The following is a 25,882-nucleotide window of genomic DNA, read 5'->3' as shown; positions in this document are numbered from 1 at the left end:
TAATTAAAATAATATTGTGAAAAGAAGAAATGTGTCATTTGCCTTTTAACAGATTAAATGTTTCTCTGTCCTATATTAAGTGTCTAAAACACTTTTGGATGCTGGCTTGAATAAAATTTTTCATTTGTTTTAAAAAGAACAGATATAGGGGAACACTAATAAGAATAGACCCCTTCATAAAGAAGCAAGTTTTAATAAAACTACAATGAAACCCCACTTTTACTCTTTTCAAGGGAATGTGGGGAAATGTAAAATGAGGGAAATAGCATTTTAAACTGTAAAAGTTTTGTATAGGATACCCCCCTGGCACTTTATGTATGATATATGTACCTAACAGCCATCAAAAGAGATGTCAGGGACTTGTTTGTTATCTAATGATGGTTTACTATCTAATAAAAATCTCTGATGTTACTGGAACTGATAACTATCTGGGAAGTTGGAAGTTTCACTCAATTTCATGTTTCATAATTGATGTTTTTGAAAGACAGCAGCTGCCATTCATTATTTAAATACTGAAATACTGCACTTGTTGCATACTTTTTCATGCTTAGCATGACCCGTTTCAAGAATTTTTTCTCGTTGTCAAGTGCAAATGTGTACACAAGTATTTTGTGTGGTGTTTGAAAATGTGTTATTCTGCATCTCTTGCACCATAGTCATCTTTTTGAGGTTATTAGGTACTTTGCCTCATTAGTTATGTAGAAAACCACACACATATGCAAACTATCACTCGCATTGTTTGCTTGTGTAACATCACAGAAAATAACAAATACTGCACTTCACAACGAGAATAAATTCTCAAAACATGTTTTGCTCAGCATGAATAAAATACGTAACCGGCACTGTGTTTAAACTAAAACCATTTGAGCAAAGCAAAGTGAATGACGGTGTCAACTAGTGCTCCACGCTGAAACACACTAAATATGGTTCGACAAAAGTGTCACGATGATCACAACAATCACGAAAATGTATTTTTGCATTAGAGACAGTATGGAAATGGAAACGATATCTTCATTCGAATGAACCTAGTTACTCCAATCAGCCACCATGCCAAATAGAGCTGGGCAGCGGTGGGAGATTTTTTTCCATCTTTTACATGTTTACTGGTTCAAATCTGCTGAGTAGAGTGCCCTGGTGTCAAGAAACTTAACCACGTGTAAACACTGCTTGATGACCAGCATCGTGCCAGCGTCATTTTTTCTCCACGAACATTTTTTCTTAATTGCGGGAAAACTATAAATATGTTGAAACAAAATGAGGTGAAAATTAACATTGTGGGCATAGGAAATATGATGGGACGGATAAATAAATGTCATAAATGATGGGGAAATGTTAATTCTGGGAACATAAAAGCTGGGTTATACTGCATTTGGCAACACCTAACTCGACATATTCAAATATCCATTTCATTTTAACCTTACATAAAATATTTTCATATTTTACTTCAACAAGTTCTTTACCTTCTTGTGAGCCATAGTAATGATTATTCAACATGGTAGTAATTACATTACTAACTTAGTTCAGCAAAAAATTTGTTACTGATTTGTCATTGCTCATGCTAATAAATTTTATAAACTGTAGACTTTCATGTATTAACAATTTGTAGAACCTTCTAGACACATTTAGTAATCTATAGTCTGATTTAAAGTAGTTGTTGTGTGTTGTTTAACCTCCAAACTTGCAGCATTGTTATTTCAAGTACAGTCTGAAAGCAGTCACCACAGTGCACCACTCTCTGCAGCAATAGAAAATCTCTTTAAAGGCTGTATCTTCCACAAAAATCAAGTTTAAGTACAGTGTAGGCTTCTACAGTCTCTCTCGGCATGTCAAAAATCTTAGTTTTATTAGAGAAAGAGTTACATTAATTTTTTAAAAACATATTAGATTTTCCCATTCGTAAACAGCTTTAAACTTACCACATCATATCTAAAAAACTAATGCTCTCACAGAAACACTTTTCTTTCTCTCATTGATTGCTAAAATATATCACTTGGCAACAAATCTTTTAAAATGTTCATTCTCATGGTGTGTCCTATATACATGTTTCTGAAAACCTGTTTACATGCAGTTGTGTAGGTATTTAACTCATAACAAGTATTAAGTTTAAAGTCTTTATCTCCTAGAAAAATAATGTAAAAATTGTTAAATTTACGTGTAGTATCACTTTCAGTGGTATCTCTAAACGTGTCAAAAACCTTTTCTTAATTTTAATTAGGCGTGGTGTGACATTGGTTATTGAAATAGAAGAAATTTTCACATGTGGATGAATTTTCTTCTCAAAAACTATTACACACATGACATAATGTCTTGGTGTTTACACAGAATGAAATGTATTTAAAATACAATTTAACTTACTATAAGAAGGTCCTAGGACGTGGCTGAATAGTGTTCCTTAGCCTCACAACAGAAAAGAGAAACTGATTGAAATAAAGATTTAATGAAAGATATTCATTAAAGTACACCATACACTACATACTAATCTGACAATGGAAAGACACCTCTTAATTCAGAGTCAGAGTCAGTGGAAATATTGGTGTCACTGCCCATAGTGACATGTAATATCAAGTCTTCCATGCACTGTTGTAGCCCACTTTCATTGTTCCATGCTTCCTGTATCACTCCTTTCATGTGATCCACTATCTTTTGCTAGTCTTCTGGTGTCATTTTTTCAGAAGCCGTTCCACTTTGGTCAACGTACATCTGCAGCAGTATGACTTTTAACTGGAGTTGAAATCAGTTCCCCTGTGTTGTAGTGGCAATGGTAGGGAGTCACTCTGAGCATTTTATATCCATTTTTTTTTTTTTTTTTTTTTTGCTGGTTCATCCACAATGGATTCTGGGCCCTTTGGCTCGTGTTGCAGCATAAATTCTAATAATTCTGCTCTTGTCAAGTTTCTGTCAAACCATAGCTTACACTTCTCTAGCCAGCCAACAATGCCATTTTTCTTTGTTGCCTGTGTGGAACGTCATCCATGAAAACTCTTCTTTGAATTTTGAAATAGTGTCTTGAGACCATTTCACAGAAGGAGTACAATTCTTCTCTTTGTGGTAGTCTGAGGTCTTGTTTGAAGTAAACAACAGCAGACAATTAGAAATGGTGCCTTTTGAATTTCTGGCTTGTGAAACCATTTGCTTCCCTCTGCTGATATGGAGGTGCCATACTGCCACTGCTGGTATTGTCTGTTCAGCCCTTTTTTATATTGTTTCCACATTCACCCATGTTTCGTCAAGCCAAACAATATTGTCAAATTTTGTCCTACTAATTCTCTAAGAAAGCAACATTACCATGCTACAGTATCTTGGCATTCCATTAATAACTTGCAGCCACAACAGTGTATAGCAGAATCCTAACTTCTTCATGACTTGTAACAAGGACGATTTACTATCCTGAAATAGATCCACTGCTACAAATGCAGCACGTAGCATGTTGAGTGTTGGATATTCCAAAACTATCTTTCTGAAAAGAGTTGAGATTTGTGACACTCTTCTCAAGGCGCCTCTTCTTCCCAGGTGTCTCCGATTCAGGTGACTTGCCTGAGATTCTTCTTCCGCAAATTTCAACTTACAGATTCTTATCACTGATTCTTTGCTGATTTGTAGGGCAGCTGCAGTTTGCTCCACCACTTAATCCAAAGGAAGTAAAGGCACTCCTGCAAATTTCTCACTGCTATGGCACTCTGGCAACTGGCTGTGCTTTAGGCAGTGCAGCGGAAGTGCCAACACATTGATAGCCGATTGTGCCAGGCTCCCATTGCTTCATTGGTAGCTGGAGCCGTGCAGCCTGTTGCCTCTCAAGTGACAACTAGTTTCAATCAGACTATATGTGTGGTCCATATTATACTCAGTTGTGTTCCACACAGGGCTTTGCTGTACTTTTTATTCAAATGATTGGAATCTGCTAGACACATTTAGCACATGTGTTTTTAGTTTTACAGACACATCTTCTGCATGCAGATCTGTGACACTTACCACACTTGTCACTGTTCCCTTTGCAGAAGCTTATTTGCCACTTCTTTCACTTTCTGGTTGATTTTGGTTTTGTATCCTCTTCTTCTGTTTGTTGTTTTGCCTGCTTTTTCATTCCCTTGAGTTCGTATGCCAGCTGAAGTATGAACTTCATCCTTTCCATTTTCTTGTTCAATTATTTTGTATGTGACCTATGCATTTATTGCTGCCATGTCCAAAATGTTGTATATGATGTACGTTAACCATATACTATTTTTGTGGTTATTTGATCAACCAATCTACTCTGCACTTTGTTGCATTTCAGAATGTTATGGTTTCAGTTTTCTTCTTTTTTTATTTGCTTATTGCTACTTCAGCCTGTAGTATACTAAAAAAAGGACATTTATATTCTTCTTTCTTTGAGATACATTCATGTTGCAGTCTTTGTTGCCAGTATGGCACAGGATGGTAGGAGAATGCCTTTCAGCATTTGGCTTCTTTATCTCATCAGGGATTTTGTAATGATTCATGTTCATTGTAGCAACTGATAAAGTTTTATTTTAGCAAGTTGCAGAGACATGAAGAAGTTTTCTGTCGTCACATTTCTTCTTTGATTTAGAAATGGCTCCATGAGACACAGAATGACCTACTCTCTGAGTGGTTGCTTCTCTGTATGCATGCCCTCTTTTCCAGGGCATGGGAAAGCATTGCATATATACTTTGTTGCTACATCAGAACCAACCCAGAATTTCATATCATATTTATTAGGCTTATTGGGCATGCATTCAGTGTACGTGCGTCTTGGGTTGCTTGCTAATAGTTGCTCGTCCATTGTTATATTTACTACATGGCAATCAGAACGAGCAGGATTTTATATAAACTTTCCCCTAATTTCAAATACAAGAGCCATTTTGTTGGCTGGTAGGCATTCAAACTCGGGTTGATTTTTCATTGAAATGGAGAAATCTGAGATGCTCTGAAATCTGTTCCTTGTCATAACATCCTTGATAAAAGTAGGTCCCCCAGAATGCAACAAAAGATCATTCACAGACATAACATTTGATTCTGTGTGTTTCTTCATGGGAAGTTGCATTGCTTGTAAAAAATAAGACCAAAAACACAGATCACAGTATCATGTATATGTTGACAAATAGTGGGACTATTTATCTCTTTTTAGAACATTCACAGCTAAGCTTCTGCCAAAAGGTGAAAAATTAGTTATCTCCCACTAAGCTTCATCCATAATGACCATCATTGTACAGGCCTGCTGTGATGAGGTAAGGATTGTTGTAGACGAACATCCAAATCATCCTCCTCTAATCCATCCTTGTTCACAATGTCTTAATCTTCATCATCAGTTGTCTTTGGTACAAAAACATCATTGTCATCAATGAAGTCAGTTTCTGATTCAATGTTGGAATTCTGTAATAGAAGTTACATTTCTTCATCAAAGAGCTAGCCTTGATGAGTCATGTTCGAAAATGTTTTTCATGCACAAAGAATAATACCTCAGTGACACAATATAAATTGTGGCACATATGTAGCATATATGCTACAGGACAACTGGGAAACCTGGAAAAAACAAAGGATTTTTTCATCCGGAAAAAAAAAAAAAAAAAAAAAAATAGAATTCTGAGAATTTTTCATTATTTAGTTTTTGGTTAAATTTTCGTAGTTTTGACTAGTAAGAACTGATATGTAGCAAAGAATTTCATAAGAACTGATGGTTTAACAAATAATTTTACTTTAGCCAACTACTGCAGAATAATACTACAGCATTAAAACATACATGAGAGAATAAAAGACTAGCCGCAAAGAAAATACATCTTTTGCAACAACAAAACACGGTGCTCACACAAGCATCTGCTGATAGCAAAGTGTGTCAAAGGCTTTAGGATGAAGACTATACAATACTTCATAACAACAAACTGCTTTTGATGAGCGTGACATCATAACAGTTTACATTTGGGGAAAATATTGTGAAAATATTGTGATGGTGGTTTGAGAAGCATTACTTTCACAATAAATTTTCTTTTAAGCAAGATGAATTACTTACATTTGAGAATGTGCGAGTGAATTTCTTAAATCACTGAGTGTTTGACTCTCATTCAAAACATAACACTTTGAAGACCAGCCGCTTAAGAAAATTTCGGGTCCAGAAGACTAGCCATATGCCATTAATTAAAATTTGACTGGGACATTTGTGTTTAATATAACTTAAAGAGTAGCACATGCTAAAAAAGACAAAGCTTTGAGTTTAGTTTGCCATATTTAGTTTAGTTATTTCATAGATTACAAACTATGCAAATAATGATGTCAAAAAGTATAATTATCATTAAAAAAAGGACAGAGTGAGTTCTTGAGTGAGCAATTTCACTTGTAATTGACTTTTCTGTGAAAAATGGCGAAGTGCTCGATGGAACTTGTATGCAGCCAGGTAACCCAGGAAATGTTATACAGCATTGAAATTTATAATCATGCTTGTTAGAAATATGCAGCTGCTGAAATTTAAGCTGTGTGCTTAGGATTCTCCCTAACCACACCATCAGAAACAAAACAGCAAAATGTTTGTGACAACCAGTGTTATATGTGAAAGCTAGCTTTTCTTATATCTGTACTGTATGTATATTAATTTAAACCATTAACTTTTCCCATCTGTGTTTTTGTACTACTTAACAGTGATGTTGCTATTTGTTGACTACATCATGTGTCCTAAACTCTGATTGTCTGCTGTTGATGGCTGGTGAGATCATGTGACTTGAGCTATGATTGGCTGACAAAAGTGCGTTACATTTGTAATGTCAGTGCTTCGCAAGGCTGTGTTTGAACATGACTCACTGTTCTTTTTAACTGGGAAATCCAGGATTTTTTTTTCTTGTCCACATATACACTTGCACTCTGGTATTGGAATGTGTTGAACATGCATATGTGAAGTTGCATCAGTGAGTAACAGGAACTCTGCATTATTGCTGACTGTGGCTGCTTCATTTTTAGATTATTTACATATATTCAATGGCGTTGGACTGACCCCTTCGACTGTTCTATGTACAGCGACTGAAATGTCCAGTAAAATATAAATATTTTGTAAATCCTAATAAATCATTATAAAGAGGAGATAAATTATGAAACGTCATATTTTGTCACGAACGAAGTATAAAAGAGAGAGAGAGAGAGAGAGAGAGAGAGAGAGAGAGAGAGAGAGAGAGAGAGAGAGAGAGAGAGAGAGAGGGGGGGGGGGGGGGATGTGACACAAAAGAAAAAACATGACGGTGTAGGGCTAAAGAGAAAGGAAGTGGTTGAAAATGACATGACCATGTGTATCATGAATGGAGATATGAAGTGATAAAGTAGTAGCAAATATATTTCATCGAGGTAATGTGATAGGAATTTCATTTTTGTACTAAAGAAACTTTGAAATTTCTATGGTAAAGAACTTGAAATTTAACAGTGATTGTTTATAAAATTCTGAATGTATCTATTTATCCAGTATTCATATTTTTAAGGGAGATGAAACATAATTGCGATGACTGACTGGAATTCAATAGTAGAAAAAGGAAGAGTGAGAAAAAATTAGTTGGAGAGTATTCACTGGGCAAAAGGAATGAATGATGAAGCTGTGTCATAGAATTTTGCACAGAGAACCATTTAATATTTGCTAACACTTGGCTTAAGAATCTTGAAAGAAGGTTGTGAACGTGAAAGAGAGATAGAGACATTGGAATGTTTCAGATACATTGTGTAATGGTGGTTGTTGTTGTTGTTGTTGTCGTCGTCATGATGACTGGGTGTTGTGTGATGTCCTTAGGTTAGTTAGGTTTAAGTAGTTCTAACAAGGGAACCTCCCCATCGCACCCCCCCCTCAGATTTAGTTATAAGTTGGCATAGTGGATAGGCCTTGAAAAACGGAACACAGGTCAATCCAGAAAACAGGAAGAAGTTGTGTGGAACTATGAAAAAAATAAGCAAAATATACAAACTGAGTAGTCCATGTGCAATATAGGCAACATCAAGGACAATTTGAGCTAAGGAACGCCGTGGTCCCGTGGTTAGTGTGAGCGGCTGTGGAACGAGAGGTCCTTGGTTCGAGTCTTCCCTCGAGTGAAAATTTTACTTTCTTTATTTTCGCAAAGTTACGATCTGTCCGTTCATTCATTGACGTCTCTGTTCACTGTAATAAGTGTAGTGCATGTGTTTTGCGACCGCACCCCAAAACTGTGTGATTAGTAAACGAAAGGACATGCCTCTCCAATGGGAACCGAAAACATTTGATCGAAAGGTCATAGGTCAACCGATTCCTCCCCAGGAAAACACGTTGATATATTCTATACAACACTGGTGACGGCATGTGTGTCACATGACAGGAATATGTTGTCGACCCACCTAACTTGTACACTTAGCGAAAGGGTAAAAAGATTCTTCTACCTTGCCCGATTTAGGTTTTCTTGTGGATGTGATAATCACTCCCAAAAAAGTGATGAAAACATAAGAGTTTGTCACATAAACTGAAAATAAAAAGTTAAACTTTTCACTCGAGGGAAGACTTGAACCAAGGACCTCTTGTTCCGCACCTGATCATGCTAACCACGGGACCACGGCGCTCCTGGGCTCATAGTAACCTTGATGTTGCTTATCTTGCACATGGACTGCTCAGTTTGTATATTTTGCTTATTTTTTTCGTAGTCCCACACAACTTCTTCCTATTTTCTCGATTGATCTGTGTTCAGTTTTTCAAGGCCTATCCACTGTGCCAACTTATAACTAAATCTGAGGGGGGTGCGATGGGGAGGTTCCCTTGTAAGTTCTAGGGGACTGATGACCATAGATGTCCCATAGTGCTCAAAGCCATTTGAACCATTTTTGTTGTTGTTGTTGTGGTGGTGGTGGTGGTGGTGGTGGTGGTGGTGGTGGTGGTCTTCAGCCCAAAGATTAGTTTGATGCAGCTCTCAATGCTACTCTGTTTTGTGCAAGCCTATTCATTTCTGAATAACCACTGCAACCCACATCCTCCAAATCTTCTTACTGTGTTAATTTTTTGGTCTTCTCTATGATTTCTACCCCCAACACTCCCTGCTGATAGTAAATTGGTGATCCCTTCGTGTCTTGGAATGTGTCCTGTCAACCAGTGCCTTATTTTAGTAAAGCTTTGCCACAAATTTCTTGTATTTCCGATGCTGTTAAGTACCTCTTCATTAGTTACACGATCTACACATCTGATCGTCAGCATTCTTCTGTAACACCACATTTCAAAAGCCTCCATTTTCTTCTTATTCATTGTCCATGTTTCACTTCGATACATGGCTACACTTAGACAAGTATCTTCAGAAAAGGCTTCGTAGCCCTGAAATCTATATTTGATGTTAACAAATTTTTCGTCTTCAGAAATGCTTTTCTTGCCATTGGCAGTCTATATTTTATACCCTCTCTACATTTTTGCCATCATCAGTTATTTTGTTGCGCAAATATAAAACTCACCTACTGATTTTAATGTTTCATTTCATGATCTAACTTCCTCAGCATCGCCAGATTTAATTTGCCTAGATTCTATTATCCTTGTTTCTCCATTGTTGACGGCCATCCTATATCCTCCTTTCAAGACACTGTCCATTCTGTTCAACTGCTCTTCCAAGTCCTTTGCTGTCTCTGACAGAGTTACAAAGTCATTGGCAAACCTCTCAAAGTTTTTACTTCCTCTCCCTGAATTTAATTCCTTCCCAATTTTTTTACTACATGATCAATGTACAGATTGAATAACAGTGGGAATAGGCTATAACCGTCTCACTCCCTTCTAAACCACTGCATTTTGACTCTTATAAATGACGTCTGGTCTCGATCTTCCCCGACGTCGGCTTCTATCAGTTTTTTCCATTCGTCTGTTAGTATCTTGCAACTTTGATTTATTAAATTGATAATTTGGTGGCATTCACACCTGCCAGCATCTGCTTTGATTGTAACTGGAATTATTACACACCTCTTGAAGTCTGAGGGTATTTCACCTATCTTATACATCTTACACACCAGATAGAATACTTTTGTCATGGCTGGTTCTACCAAGGCTATCAGTAGTTCTTACGGAATATTGTATATGCTGTGGGCCTGCTTTTGACTTAGGCCTTTCAGTGCTCTGTCATATTCTTCTTACAGTAACATACTTCTCATCTCATTTTCATCTACATCCTCTTCCCTTTCTGTAATGTTGCTTTTAAGTTCATCTCCGTTGTATAGGCCCTCTATATACTACTCCCATCTTCCAGCTTTCCTGTCTTTGCTTAGTACTGATTTTCCATCAGAGCTCCTGATATTCACACAGCTGCTTCTCTTTTCTCCAAAGGCCTCTTCAATTTTCCTGTAGGCATTATCTATCAATCCCCCAATGAAATATGCATCGAAATCCTTATATTTACCTTCTAGCCATTCCTGCTTCGCTATTTTGCACTTCCCGCCAATCTCATATTTCAGCTTGTACTCCTTTTGCCTGTTTTATTTACTGCTTTTTTATATTTTCTCATTTCATAAATTATATTCAATATTTTCTGTGGTATCCCAAGGATCTTTTTGTACTAGGTCTTGTCTTCTCCCCCCTCCCCCTTTTGTCCTCTGTTGCCTTCACTGTTTCATCTCGCAAGGTTATCCAAACGTCTTCTGCTGTATTTCCTCCCTCTGTCTAGTCAGCTCTCTCTGCAACTCTAAACAATCTCTCATTCTTTCAACTTATCTGTGTCCCATCTCATTAATTTCCTATCCTTTTGAAATTTACAGGTCATAAAAGTTGTGGTGAGTCCACATTTGCCCCTGGAAATGTTGTATGATTTAAAATCTGTTTCTGAAATCTTTGTCTTACCAGTGTATAATCAATCTGTAACCTTCTGGTGTCTCCAGGTCTCTTCCATGCGTTCAGTCTTCTTTCATGATTTTAAAATCAAGTGTTAATGATGATTAAATTTTGCTCTGTGCAAAATTCTACCAGGTGATTTCCTCTTCCATTTCTTCCCCCAGTATTTCATAATCCCCTACTGTTTAACATTCTCTTCCTTTTCCTACTATTGAATTCCATCCCCATCACAATTAAATTTTCATTTCTCGTAACTGTCTGAATAATTTCATTTATTAATATAATAGAAGGAAACATTCCACGTGGGAAAAATTATATATAAAAACAAAGATGAGGTGACTTACCGAACGAAAGCGCTGGCAGGTCGATAGACACACAAACAAACACAAACGTACACACAAAATTCAAGCTTTCGCAACAAACTGTTGCCTCATCAGGAAAGAGGGAAGGAGAGGGAAAGACGAAAGGATGTGGGTTTTAAGGGAGAGGGTAAGGAGTCATTCCAATCCCGGGAGCAGAAAGACTTACCTTAGGGGGAAAAAAGGACGGGTATACACTCGCGCATACACACACACACACACACACACACACACACACACACACATATCCATCCACACATACACAGACCATTTCATTTATTTCATCATACATTTCTTCAATCTCTTTATCATCTGCGGAGCTAGTCGGCATATAAACTTGGACTGCTGTGGATAGTGTGGTCTTAGTGCCTATCTTGGCCACAATAATGTATTCACTACGCTGTTCATAGTAGATTATCAGCATTCTTATTTTCTTATTTATCATTAAATGTACTCCTACATTACCCCTATTTGATTTTGTATTTATAACCCTATATTCACATGACCAGATGTCTTGTTCCATCTGCCACTGAACTTTGCTAATTCCCACTATAACTAACTACATCCTATCCATTTCCATTTTTAAATGTTCTAACCGACTTGCCTGATTAATGAATCTAGCATTTCACACTTTGCACCATAGAGTGCCAGTTTTGTTTTTCCTGATAACAGCATCCTTCTGAGTAGAACCTGCTGGGAGATTTGAAGGGGGTCTATTTTATCTCCAGAATACTGTACTATCTTTTAACAATACAGTAGAGCTGCATGCCCCTGGGGAAAGTTATGGGTATAGTTTCCCCTTGCTTTCAGCCATTTGCAATGGTAAGGTAGAGATTTTGAAATCAGAATCCAAATAACAGAACATTTCCATTACTAGATGTGGCCTTTGACTATATCTCTTGATAATAAACTGTGGATTAAAATCACAGATACATAGGACATTAAGGAAATTGGATGTGGATAAATTGAAACAAAGTGAGGTTATCAGGAGTTTCAAAGGGGGTATAAGGCAACAGTTGATTAAAATAGGCAAAAGAAGTAAAATAGAAGATGAATGGGCAGCTTTGAGAGATCAGATAGTGAAGACAGGAGAGAAACAGCTATGCAAAAAGACAAGGTCCAGGAGGAACCACTGGATAACGTGCAATATATTAAATTTAATAAATTAGAGGAAAGTTTAAAAATGTTGAAAATGAAAGGGAATAAAAATGTCTGAAGGACATAAATTATCAGATATTACAGAATGGCACAGCAGGAATGGTTAAAGGAGAAACCTGAGGAAAGTATTGTGGATAGGGAAGAGGAAATTCGTAAAGATGATTTGGAACGTATGATAAGATGAAAAGAATTTGACTGAGCATTGAAAGACTCACTGAAACAGGCATCTGGTTTAAATGACATTTACAACAGCTATTACGATCCTTGGGAGAGCCAACCATACATAACTGTTCCAGCTGATATGTAGGATAATTGAGACAGATAAAATCACCTCAACTCCAAGAAGAAAGTAATAATCCCGACATTGAAAAAAGCAGATGCTGATAGGTGTGCTTGTTACTAAAAATCAGTTTAATATATTAACACTAACTAAGCAGATGAGAATTCAAGACTGATAGAAGCCCTCCAGGTTTAACACCAGTTTTGGTTCTAATGAAATGTAGGAACACTTACTTAACGCTAGAACCGCCGGAACTAGTACTATACTTAGAACCGCCGATATGGTCAAAGTGACCACTTTCTTTGTAAGTACATGCTGTGCTGTTTAATGTAAATATTAATGACCTCGATAAAAATGTATCACTTTAATTACGTTTAATAACAGTATCACTGTATTTTACAACAACAATGGGAACATAATATTACTAATATTAAAGAACATAGTTCACAATATTTATCTGCAACCATACTAATTGTATTGCAGTAGTTTTAAAATTAATAGAAATTAATCTTACTGGAGAAACTAAGTACCCATGAATTTATTAAGAGAAAGACAAATCATAAAATATGACCATGTACAGTACCTAATCCTACTTACAAGCATTACAAACTACTGTCTTCATTACTTTATATGTACACGGCCCACAAACATATCTCTTGCATTTACTGCACACTTCATTTGTCTTGTTTCTGCTTTTCCTTGTTTGGCATAGTTTTCTTACTTTCGCAGGAATTTTCGCTTCTCCTCTTTCTTCATCACCATCGTCCTTTTCTTCCTTTTCTTTTCCATCCGTTGGCATCCTTTCCTGATTTCTGGATTCCATATAGGCTCTACGTGATTCTTCTTCTACATTTAGGATGAAATTCCTCCTCCTTATTTTGATTCCCGTCACTAGCTTGAAAATGATCCATGCATTGATAGTCGCTAAATCAAGGATATTGTGAAACGCGTGTACAGGCCATCGACGAGTACCAGAGCGGACAGAATATTTCCTTGACATCTACAGCAAATTTTGTGCTATTGTAGAAGCTCGCTGTTTCGGGAAGGTGTTTCGAATTATTTTGTATTTCAACATCTGTGTGCATGGTGCTGTACAGAAGAACATTTATGTTCTTTTTCCCTTGGTAAACAGTCAGAGTACCACCTTCCCTTTTCAAGAGAACAGACGTATAAAGAGGAGTTTTCATTTTTTTATGTAGTGTTCGGAATTTCTTTTTTGCACAATTAATAGTGCTGACAAGACTAGTTTTCTCTTTTTCCAGTCTCTCCCCAAGTGTGACTGTAGCGAAAAAATTATCAGTAGTCACATTTCGCCCCTTATTGTGATATGGAGCTACCAACTTCATTACTACTTGTTCTGGAAGTTTCCCATTAGGTGCCCTCTGTTCGTTCTTTCCTACATAAGGGAACCCATTACAAAGATATTTTGTTTCTACATCTGCTAGAAGCCAGAATTTGATTCCGAATTTATCAGGCTTATTCGGCATAAATTGCAAATATGGACACCTGATTCTGCTGGGGAAAAGTTGTTCGTCCTCAGTGACATTTAATCCAGGTATGTAATTCAACTGACAGTTTTCTTTAAAATGGTTCCAAGTAGTTGATGTTGTTGTCATGGTCTTCAGTCCTGAGACTGGTTTGATGCAGCTCCCCATGCTACTCTATCCTGTGCAAGCTTCTTCATCTCCTAGTACCTACTGCAACCCACGTCCTTCTGAATCTGTTTAGTGTATTCATCTCTTGGTCTCCCTCTACGATTTTTACCCTCCACGCTGCCCTCCAATACTAAATTGGTGATCCCTTGATGCCTCTGAACATGTCCTACCAACCGATCCCTTCTTCTAGTCAAGTTGTGCCCCAAACTTCTCCCCAATCCTATTCAATACCTCCTCATTAGTTCTATGATCTATCCATCTAATCTTCAGCATTCTTCTGTAGCACCACATTTCGAAAGCTTCTATTCGCTTCTTGTCCAAACTACTTATTGTCCATGTTTCACTTCCATACATGGCTACGCTCTATATAAATACTTTCAGAAACAACTTCCTGACACTTAAATCTATACTCGATGTTAACAAATTTCCCTTCTTCAGAAACACTTTCCTTGCCATTGCCAGTCTACATTTTATATCCTCTCTACTTCGATGATCATGAGTTATTTTGCTCCCCAAATAGCAAAACTCCTTCACTACTGTAAGTATCACATTTCCTAATCTAATTCCATGAGCATCACCTGACTTAATTCGACTACATTCCATTATCTTCGTTTTGCTTTTGTTGATGTTCATCTTATATTCTCCTTTCAAGACACTATCCATTCCGTTCAACTGCTATTCTAAGTCCTTTGCTCTGTCTGACAGAATTATAATGTCATCGGCGAACCTCAAAGTTTTTATTTCTTCTCCTTGGATTTTAATACCTACTCTGAATTTTTCTTTTGTTTCCTTCACTGCTTGCTCAATATACAGATTGAATAACATCGGGGAGAGGCTACAACCCTGTCTCACTCCCTTCCCAACCACTGCTTCCCTTTCATGCACCTCGACTCTTATAACTGCCATCTGGTTTCTGTACAAATTGTAAGTAGCTTTTCGCTCCCTGTATTTTACCCCTGCCACCTTCAGAATTTGAAAGAGAGTATTCCAATCAACATTGTCAAAAGCTTTCTCTAAGTCTACAAATGCTAGAAAAGTAGGTTTGCCTTTCCTTAATCTAGCTTCTAAGATAAGTCGTAGGGTCAGTATTGCCTCACGTGTTCCAACATTTCTACGGAATCCAAACTGATCTTCCCCGTGGTCGGCTTCTACCAGTTTTTCCATTCGTCTGTAAAGAATTCGCGTTAGTATTTTGAGGCCGTGAGTTATTAAACTGATTGTTCAGTAATTTTCACATCTGTCAGCACCTGCTTTCTTTGGAATTGGAATTATTATATTCTTCTTGAAGTCTGAGGGTATTTCGCCTGTCTCATACATCTTGCTCACCAGATGGTAGAGTTTTGTCAGGACTGGCTCTCCCAAGGCCATCAGTAGTTCTAATGGAATGTTGTCTACTCCCGGGGCCTTGTTTCAACTCAGGTCTTTCAATGCTCTGTCAACGCTTCACGCAGTATCATATCTCCCATTTCATCTTCATCTACATCCTCTTCCATTTCCATAATATTGTCCTCAAGTACATCACCCTTGTATAGACCCTCTATATACTCCTTCCACCTTTCTGCTTTCCCTTCTTTGCTTAGAACTGGGTTTCCATCTGAGCTCTTGATATTCATACAAGTGGTTCTCTTTTCTCCAAAGGTCTCTTTAATTTTCCTGTAGGCAGTATCTATCTTACCCCTAGTGAGATAAGCCTCTACATCCTTACATTTGTCCTCTAGACATCCCTGCTTAGCCATTTTGCACTTCAGTCGGTCTCATTTTTGAGACGTTTGTATTCCTTTTTGCCTGTTTCACTTACTGCATTTTTATATTTTCTCCTTTCATCAATTAAATTCAATATTTCTTCTGTTACCCAAGGATTTCTACTAGCCCTCGTCTTTTTACCTACTTGATCCTCTGCTGCCTTCACTACTTCATCTCTCAAAGCTACCCATTCCTCTTCTACTGTATATTTTTCCCCCATTCCTGTCAATTGTTCCCTTATGCTCTCCCTGAAACTCTGTACAACCTCTGGTTTAGTCAGTTTGCTCAGGTCCCATCTCCTTAAATTCCCACCTTTTTGCAGTTTCTTCAGTTTTAATCTACAGTTCATAACCAATAGATTGTGGTCAGAGTCCACATCTGCCCCTGGAAATGTCTTACAATTTAAAACCTGGTTCCCAAATGTCTGTCTTATCGTTATACAGGGTGTTACAAAAATGTACAGCCAAACTTTCAGGAAACATTCCTCACACACAAATAAAGAAAAGATGTTATGTGGATATGTGTCCGGAAACGCTTAATTTCCAAGTTAGAGCTCATTTTAGTTTCGTCAGTATCTACTGTACTTCCTCGATTCACCGCCAGTTGACCCAATAGAAGGAAGGTAATGTTGACTTCGGTGCTTGTGTTGACATGTGACTCATTGTTCTACAGTACTAGCATCAAGCACATCAGTACGTAGCATCAACAGGTTAGTGTTCATCACGAACGTGGTTTTGCAGTCAGTGCAATGTTTACAAATGCAGAGTTGGCAGGTGCCCATTTGATGTATGGATTAGCATGGGGCAATAGCCGTGGCGCGGTACGTTTGTATCGAGACAGATTTCCAGAACTAAGGTGTCCCGACAGGAAGACGTTCGAAGCAATTGATCGGCGTCTTAGGGAGCACGGAACATTCCAGCCTATGACTCGCCGCTGGGGAAGACCTATAACGACGAGGAAACCTGCAATGGACGAGGCAATTCTTCATGCAGTTGACGATAACCCTAATGTCAGCGTCAGAGAAGTTGCTGCTGTTCAAGGTAACGTTGACCACGTCACTGTATGGAGAGTGCTACGGGAGAACCAGTTGTTTCCGTAACATGTACAGCATGAGCAGGCACTATCAGCAGCTGTTTGGCCTCCACGGGTACACTACTGCGAATGGTTCATCCAACAAAGTGTCAATCCTCATTTCAGTGCAAATGTTCTCTTTACGGATGAGGCTTCATTCCAACATGATCAAACTGTAAATTTTCACTATCAACATGTGTGGGCTGATGAGAATCTGCATGCAATTGTGCAATCACGTCATCAACACAGATTTTCTGTGAACATTTGGGCAGGCATTGTTGGTGATGTCTTGGTTGGGCCCCATGTTCTTCCACCTACGCTCAATGGAGCACGTTATCATGATTTCGTACGGGATACTCTACCTCTGCTGCTAGAACATGTGCCTTTACAAGTATGGCAACATGTGGCTCATTCACGATGGAGCTCCTGCACATTTCAGTCGAAGTGTTCGTACGCTTCTCAACAACAGATTCGGTGACCGATGGATTGGTAGAGGCGGACCAATTCCATGGCCTCCACGCTCTCCTGACCTCAACCTTCTTGAATTTCATTTATGGTTGCATTTGAAAGCTCTTGTCTACGCAACCCCGGTACCAGATGTAGAGACTCTTCGTGCCCGTATTGTGGACGGCTGTGATACAATACGCCATTCTCCAGGGCCGCATCAGCGTATCAGGGATTCCATGCGATGGAGAGTAGATGCATGTATCCTCGCTAACAGAGGACATTTTGAACATTTCCTGTAACAAAGTGTTTGGAGTCACGCTGGTACGTTCTGTTGCTGTGTGTTTCCATTCCATGATTAATGCGATTTGAAGAGAAGTAATAAAATGAGCTCTAACATGGAAAGTAAGTGTTTTTGGACACATGTCCACATAACATATTTTCTTTCTTTGTTTGTGAGGAGTGTTTCCTGAAAGTTTGGCCGTACCTTTTTGTAACACCCTGTATAATCTATCTGAAACCTGTCAGTATCTCCGCGCTTCATCCCTGTATACAACCTTCTTTTATGATTCTTGAACCAAGTGTTAGCTATGATTAAGTTGTGCTCTGTGCAAAATTCTACCAGGCGGCTTCCTTTTTCATTTTTTAGCCCCAATCCATATTCACCTACTACGTTTCCTTCTCTCCCTTTTCCTACTTCCGAATTTCAGTCACCCATGACTATTAAATTTTCGTCTCCCTTCACTATCTGAATAATTTCTTTTATTTCATCATACATTTCTTCAATTTCTTCGTCATCTGCAGAGCTAGTTGGCATATAAACTTTTACTACTGTAGTAGGCGTGGGCTTCGTGTCTATCTTGGCCACAATAATGCGTTCACTGTGCTGTTTGTAGTAGCTTACCCGCACTCCTATTTTTTTATTCATTATTAATCCGACTCCTGCATTACCCCTATTTGATTTTGTATTTATAACCCTGTATTCGCCTGACCAAAAGTCTTGTTCCTCCTGCCAGCGAACTTCACTAATTCCTACTATATCTAACTTTAACCTATCCATTTCCCTTTTTAAATTTTCTAACCTACCTACTCGATTAAGGGATCTGACATTCCACGCTCCGATCCGTAGAATGCCAGTTTTCTTTCTCCTGATAACGACGTCCTCCTAAGTAGTCCCCGCCCAGAGATCCGAAGGGGGGACTATTTTACTTCCAGAATATTTTACCCAAAAGAACGCCATCATCATTTAACCATACAGTAAAGCTGCATGCAAGTAGTTGATATAAGTGCAAATTTGTCACTTTTCAAACGTTCTGACCGTGTATTTTTTTCATCAAAACGCAGATATTTCAAAATTTCTCGAAACCTGTTTCTGCTCATTGTGTCAGTGAAAAATGGGGCTCCCCACTTTTTCGACTACAACTCATCTACTTCAATACATCTGGCACCTAGTGCACCACAAACATATAATAAAGCAACAAATGCATCTAATTCTTCTAAATTCAAACTCCAGGAATCATTTCCAAGAAGCCGTTGTGCCTCTGCTTCTGTGCATTTCTTTATGTGTTTCAACATTGATTGATCAACTAAAAGGCGCCAGGCACTCGAAGCATTATCATTTGAGACGTGCTGCTTAGCGTGTGGAGTAGGTCCCTGTGTTTCTTTCAATATATTCTATTGACCTATCCTACCTGGATTAGTAAAACGGAAGTCTGCTACAGTCCACTCCGTGATCCCATCCTTCCCCAGGTTCTGGAAGTGAACCCTCACTTCGTTCTCCTCTTCTACGTCGATTCTGTATTGGTCCACTTACACGAGGTGCAGTTATTTTTTTACCCAGGGTAGGTCCTTCTCTGGCATTGTTTATATTACTGCTTGGTCCTGGTTCAGCAACTGCGCGAGGAAAGATACAATTAGAAAGCTACAACTCATTATAAAGATAACATACCACACAATAAAATAGCAGTAACAGAAGTAGCAGTAGAAGTGTCAGCTCTGTTATAATAGTGATCATTATTCATATAGTAACAATAACAATAATAATAATAATAATAAGTGAATGTAAATTACCTTCATATTCAGTCTCGGAGCTGTCACTATCCACATTAGCGACAGGTTGGTAATCTTCATCTGTAGAATCTTCCACAAGGTCCTCAACTTCAGGATCATTTTCAGCATCTGATTCGTACAAAAGTGTTACAATTTCTTCATCTGAAAGTGGCTGTGGCCGTGGTTTGTATCGCTGTGACATCTGAGCCATGTCTACTGCTCTGAGACCAGTACTCAAATGTTTATGCGAAACCCAATAGCAAACAATAAATGACATATTGCATTGTTGAGCTTTTAAATTCAAACAATGCGAATAAACTTCAGTAACCAACATATTTAGTACATTGTTGATGAGTGCTAAGAATAAATCCGGGGAGTGACGCACAACAATCTTTAAATAATCTGTTTTCAAATTTACATGTCATGTGGTCAAATTGACCACTCGGCGGTCCTAGTGTTAGTACATTTATAACATCTGTTTGAAAAAACTCATTGAATTTCTGATTATCTATAACTTGTACGAGGGGTGGTCACAAAATTCTAATCATCACCTTGAAACAATAAATTTATGTAAATAATTTTTTACTAATAATCAGAATTACTGGTTGGAGCAGTATGCATGAGGGAAAGACAACCACTTGCCTATTGCTGGACTTTTGCTGTGGCCAAGGGAATGTGTGTGTGGATTTCTGTGTGGTTGTTTGTGTCAAAGTATGTGCTATTGCTGAAAAAAAGAGCTAATGCTCGAAAACTGGTGTGAATGCTGTTTTCTGTTATATATTACTGTGCTCTGTGCATCAGTCCATTCTAGATGAGTGGTTGCCTTTTCCTTGTGTTATGTCATTAATTGTTTGTTTGTTTGCAGGTACATGTCTGCAGTCTCAGTACATATTGAAATTCCCACACAGCAGCACTGTGGCATACTTGTAGAGGAACTAAATCAAAGTGGCGCAATGATTTGATAAAGTGGAATATCGTGTGGCAATTCATTTTCTGCATATGAAGGGAACGACACCTTCATAGTACATGCTGAGTTGGTGGAAATGCATATTACACAGAGGTTAGGTGGTGCAGACACTCTTTCTGGTTAACCGAGTCTGAATGATGGAGAATGAAGTGGCAACCCATCTGCCTGTGAAGAGGCCATGCTGCTTGAAGAGCAGCATGTCACAATTGAAGCAGTACTGAAAAATTTTGTACAAATCGGTCATGGATAAGTTTACAAGGTCTAGTACGACATTTTGGACATGACACAGGTCACCATGTGGTATGTTCCATAACTACTTACACCAAGACCTGTTGAACTAAGGTAGCAGCAAAAATGTTGCATCTGTGTCACATCAGTTCAGAATAATTTATAATCACTATAAACAAATGCTTGGTGTGCCATTATGACCACGAGACAAAGGAGCAAAGTAAACATGTGGATTCATGTTTACTGAGAATGGGGAAGACCATCATTCAGCAAGGTGATGCTGAATGTTTTTTTGGGATTTACATGGTGTAGAGATAAGAGATCATGCTTTTGACGGACATACCCTCACTGGAGTATACTACCAAAATCAGCGGATGTTTTTCCTGGAGGTTGTCAGAACAAAGCATTGCAGGAAGCAATCGGAGGGGGTGTTCCTGTTCCAGGATAATGCCCCAGCTCTTTCTTCAAAGGGAATGGTTAATGCACACTGGTTCTTCTTTTGGCTATCAGATTTTGCATCACCCTCCATATTCTCCTAACATAGCACCCAGTGACTTATACTTCTTTCCTAAGATGAAGAAACAGTTGCTTGGTTGTTATTTCCAGAGTGATGACAAGATGGTTTTCAAGGTGGAAAGTTTCCTGGACAGCCAAAATGCAGATTCATTGTCCACCAAGACATTCATTGTTTGGAAAAAATTTTTCACATTGGTGGGTTAGTATGTAGAGAAGAACCAAATCCATCACCAAGTTTCAAGGTTGTAGCTTGATTTTTTTCAAGGTGATAATTAAAGCAGTATGACCACCCCTATACAGAAACCCGACTGCAGTTATAAGAGGTGGAGGACATGCATGATAAGCTGTAGCTGAGAAGGTAGTGAAACAGGGGTGCAGTGTAACCTAAGAAATTAAAATTAAAGGAGGAATAAATAAATAAATCAGGAAACGCTGAGAAAAGTTCTACACACACATATACAGGATGGAGAACACCAGACCAGGAAAGAAACTACTCGACATCATAACAAAGAGTTAATGCAGCACAGAGTGCCTAAAGCAGATCCAGAGGGACATGCAACAGATAAACATAGAAAATTTTGAAGACCGCAACAAGTGTCAGAGTAAAATCGTGAATGTGAAGTTCGGGCAAAAAACAATGCAACAGCCTGGTAAAAAGTGGACAGACAAATAGAAGAGAGAACATTGTGGGAGGACGAAGAGTTTCTGGAAGAGGAAGGGGGAAACATCGAAAAATAAAATCATGAATTCAATTTCAGTCACTCTCCTAAAGGGGAATAATCGATTGAATAAATAAATATTAAATAAAAAACTTTGAGGTGTGCCGATAACATTGCAGTTCTGCCAAAGATGGCAAAGGCCTTGGAAGATAAGTTGAATGAAATGGACAGTTCCCAGAATGAAATTTTCACTTTGCAGTGGTGTGTGTGCTGATATGAAACTTCGTGGAAGATTAAAACTATGTGCTGGACCAAGACTCGAACTCAAGACCTTTGCATTTTGCGGGCCCATGCTCACAGTGAGGACGAGGAGGTGAGGTACTGCCAGAATTAAAGTTGTGAGGACGGATCGTGAGTCGTGCTTAGGTAACCCTGATGGTAGAGCACTTGTCCGCAAAAGGCAAAGGTACTGAGTTTGAGTGTCGGTCCAGCACACAGTTTTAATCTGCCATGAAGAAATGGATAGTGTCTCACAAGGAGAGGTCCCCAGCAGTGGGATTGTCTTTTTGAAACAATCTGTACGGCGATGTCAGTTAGGGTCCAAAGAATCGTACACTGCAGCCACTCTGCCTGGTGGTCCCTCGTCTGGGGGGAATCAGAATTTCTCATGATAGTCTATGGACTTAATAATAATATGTATTTACGGATTGTGTATGTAGTGTAATGGTTAAGGTGCTGATCTCATAAGCAAAAGATTGTGGGGGTTAAATCTTGTCAGGTATTTTGAAATTTTTTAGTTCTAAATCTTTTTGGAAATAACTCTGATTACTATGTTTACATACATTTTTAATTTATATTTCTTTGTCACATCATTTTAGTCAACATATTAACTTCCTCATTTGCTCTTGTTTTTCCTTCGTATCATTCTTTTCCACTTTGATTCTTTGTGTATTTGAATTTAATTATTTTTATTTATTCAACATGATGTTTAAACATTTGAAAGTGGTGATCTGTGTGTGAAAAAAACAATTTAATTATTTTGATTTATTTATCATGATGTTTAAACATTTGAAAATGGTGATCTGTGGGTTAAAAAAACAAAAGATGAAATTATCTATTTATATGGATCATGCAATAGAGTCAGGAATGTATTTTTGTTACAAGATGTATATCATTTTGGAAAACAGTCATCATACAGAAATTCAAAACATAAATTCTTATTGAAACTTAGACAAAATAACAAGGATGATTGTTTAAACGGAAGCTGGGATATAAGAAAAATGAAATTCAAGCAAAGTGAGAAATAGAAATAATGAATCATTAACATGAATGTAGACGATAAAAATAGAAGAAATTAAATTGATGTTAACACATAAAAATAATCAAAACCACATGGACAAGAATTACAAGTGGGAAAAGATTGATAGGAATAAAAAGAGAGCAAATTTATATTTCATATGTTGACTAAGACGACACAATAGAGGAATACAAAAGAAAATTACATTTAAACCAATTAATTGAATAAAAATAATGGTCAAAGTCATTTCCATAAAGACTTAAAAATAAAATATTTCGAAATGCCTGACAAGATTTGAATCCACAGTCTTTTGCATGTATCAGTACCGTAACCATTACACTATGCAACCAATCTGTACATTAATGCTATTTTTACTAGTTATAGAGCATCAACAAAATACTGAAATTTTCTTTTTTCGTCGATCACCTGCAAACAAGGATCTACAAGGGTGAGAGGCTGCAGGCTGTGATTCCTTGGACGTACCGTTGTGTAGATTGTTTCAAAAAGTTGCTCCCACCATTGGGGTCGTCTCCTCATCAGAAAAATTAACATCAACAAAAACAGAAGTAGAGCATTATTTTATAGTCAAATTAAATGAAGACTGAAGGAATTAGATTAGGAAATGAGACAGTAAAAGTAATGGAAGAGTTTTGCTATTTTGACAGGAAAATAACGAACAGTGGCAGAAATAAACAGTATATAAAATGCAAACTGGCAGTAGCAGGAAAAGCATTTCTGAGAGGGTTAATTTGTTAACATTGGATATAAATGTAGGAAGTGACAAGTTGCAGTTACTCTTGTGTGAGGAACTTCATAGCTTCTGCTTGTCAGAGTACAACTTAAATTTATTTGTAGTGCCATATACTGCACTGCCTGCATTTTTGTAATTTCATTGTATTCTTTTAATGTGTAATTAGATAAATGGATTGTGTAACAGTAGTTCTGTAAAAATTAATATAATTTTATTAGTAGATTTATGTATTAATGAAATTACTAGCAAACATTTGGATGTCTGTAACATTCTACTATTAAAAGATTGTTAATTTTTTTTCCTTTGTCTTGATTCCAGAGCTGCCCACTAACAGTTTTCTGAATGACTGTACTTCTAATTCGCAGCCCAGTAAGACTGTTGTAATACAAGATGAACAATCTGTTGACAAAGGGTTCACAAGTTTCATTGGAAATTCATTGCCATTTGACATACAGGTATGTAAAAGAATAATTGATATGTGTTACATAATTTCTTGAGGTTTTTTCACATAAAGCTCTACCCCACTGTAACCGTTTGGTGTTACTAGTAACTTAAGTCAAGTGGTACAAAATAAAGTGGGTTATTGTGAGATTTTATTACATTGTTTGGGACCTACTGTAGTAAATTTTAATGTACATTGCAATTTCCAAATGGTGCAGTTTAGACATGTATTTTAGAGTGTATAGTTGTAATGATTGTGAAAATGAGTAAGGATTCAATTTTCGATTCAGATCTCTACCTGACCATCTTGATTCAGGTTTTGTTCAGCTCCTTAAATCATTGTGTACAAATCGTGAGATGGCACCTTGAAGAAAGACAACTGCTTTTCTCCTTGTCTCATTGAGCTAATATCCTATCAATCCTAGTTATAGTATCATGTTAAACTACATGTGTGCTATATGCTCATGAATTTACAAGCAGTTTGCTCTTTCAGACTGTGATAATGATGATGATTGTAGGATTAGGACACCTAACATGAGAAAGACTTTGACATGATCAAGTCATCTGTAAAAAGATGTGGGATGTGATAAATGTTTTAGTCACGCTCTCGTTATGTAGAGAGTCTTTTACATCTGCAACTTACCAATCAGTTCCCAATGAAAAATGGAAAAATTATATTTAAATATGACAATTACTTTTTGTTATAAAATAAAAAGCTTGCTGCCCAATAGAGGCAGATGTCAATTTTATAGATGGACAGATACCTTAGATAAGAAACAAAAAGAGATTATAAGAGTGGTTCATAAATGGCAAAGAAAATAGGAAGAAAGTAAAAAGGAAACATTCAGCTGTTGAAGAGATTCCCAAAAGAATTGGGCTAAGTTGATAGGATCTGTAGAATTCATAGAGCTGAGACATGTCAAAAGTATGAAAGAGAAAGAAGAGAGATTTCTTTGAAAACTATAGTCCGATCCATGAACGATGGCGGTTCGCACATTCAAGGCAAGGATTGCATTATTACTGTCGATTTCAAGCGACAGTTGTGGTATGGAAATACACGTGCTTTCTGCTTGAAGAAAATTATGTCTCTTGCTTGCTTATGTAGAGTGCGTCACTTACCACCATCATCAGTGATGACAACTCGCAACAAGTGGAATAAAAATGCACTACTATGATAACTTTTAATGCTCGCATAAACTATGGCATTCAGATCAGAGTGCTCAGGACACTACTGAATTCTCATTGGCTTTCAGAGAATGTGTGACGTAGATGCACAGAAAAAGCCTAAACTCAACTGCCATCATACATGACTCCAACTATAGGAGTTGGGTGTCATCTGGAATGACCTGCTGTTTACTTTGAACAGTGAAAGATGGTTGTCAATTGAAATGATGACTGGTTGGATTTAGGTGTATTAAGAAACATATTGCAGGCATATTTGGCAACTGAATTCTCAGAGAAGTGGTTTTAGGTTTTGGTAAGATAGTGGA

At 37.7% G+C, this 25,882-nt stretch overlaps 1 protein-coding gene across 2 annotated transcripts in view; it reads left to right on the top strand.

Annotated features, from left to right (window-relative positions):
• The window catches only part of LOC124797963, a 168,203-nt gene that overhangs the window by 102,927 nt on the left and 39,394 nt on the right, over positions 1-25,882 (top strand). For both annotated transcript variants that reach the window (XM_047261126.1, XM_047261125.1), the window contains exon 7: positions 24,270-24,406. In XM_047261126.1, coding sequence (XP_047117082.1) covers positions 24,270-24,406 — 137 coding nt within the window. The remainder of the gene's footprint in view (positions 1-24,269; positions 24,407-25,882) is intronic.

Source organism: Schistocerca piceifrons, chromosome 5 (genome assembly GCF_021461385.2).
Source record: "Schistocerca piceifrons isolate TAMUIC-IGC-003096 chromosome 5, iqSchPice1.1, whole genome shotgun sequence".
Lineage (NCBI taxonomy): Eukaryota > Metazoa > Arthropoda > Insecta > Orthoptera > Acrididae > Schistocerca > Schistocerca piceifrons.
Note: the sequence above shows the minus strand (reverse complement) of the source record. Positions and strands in the feature narration are given on the sequence as shown.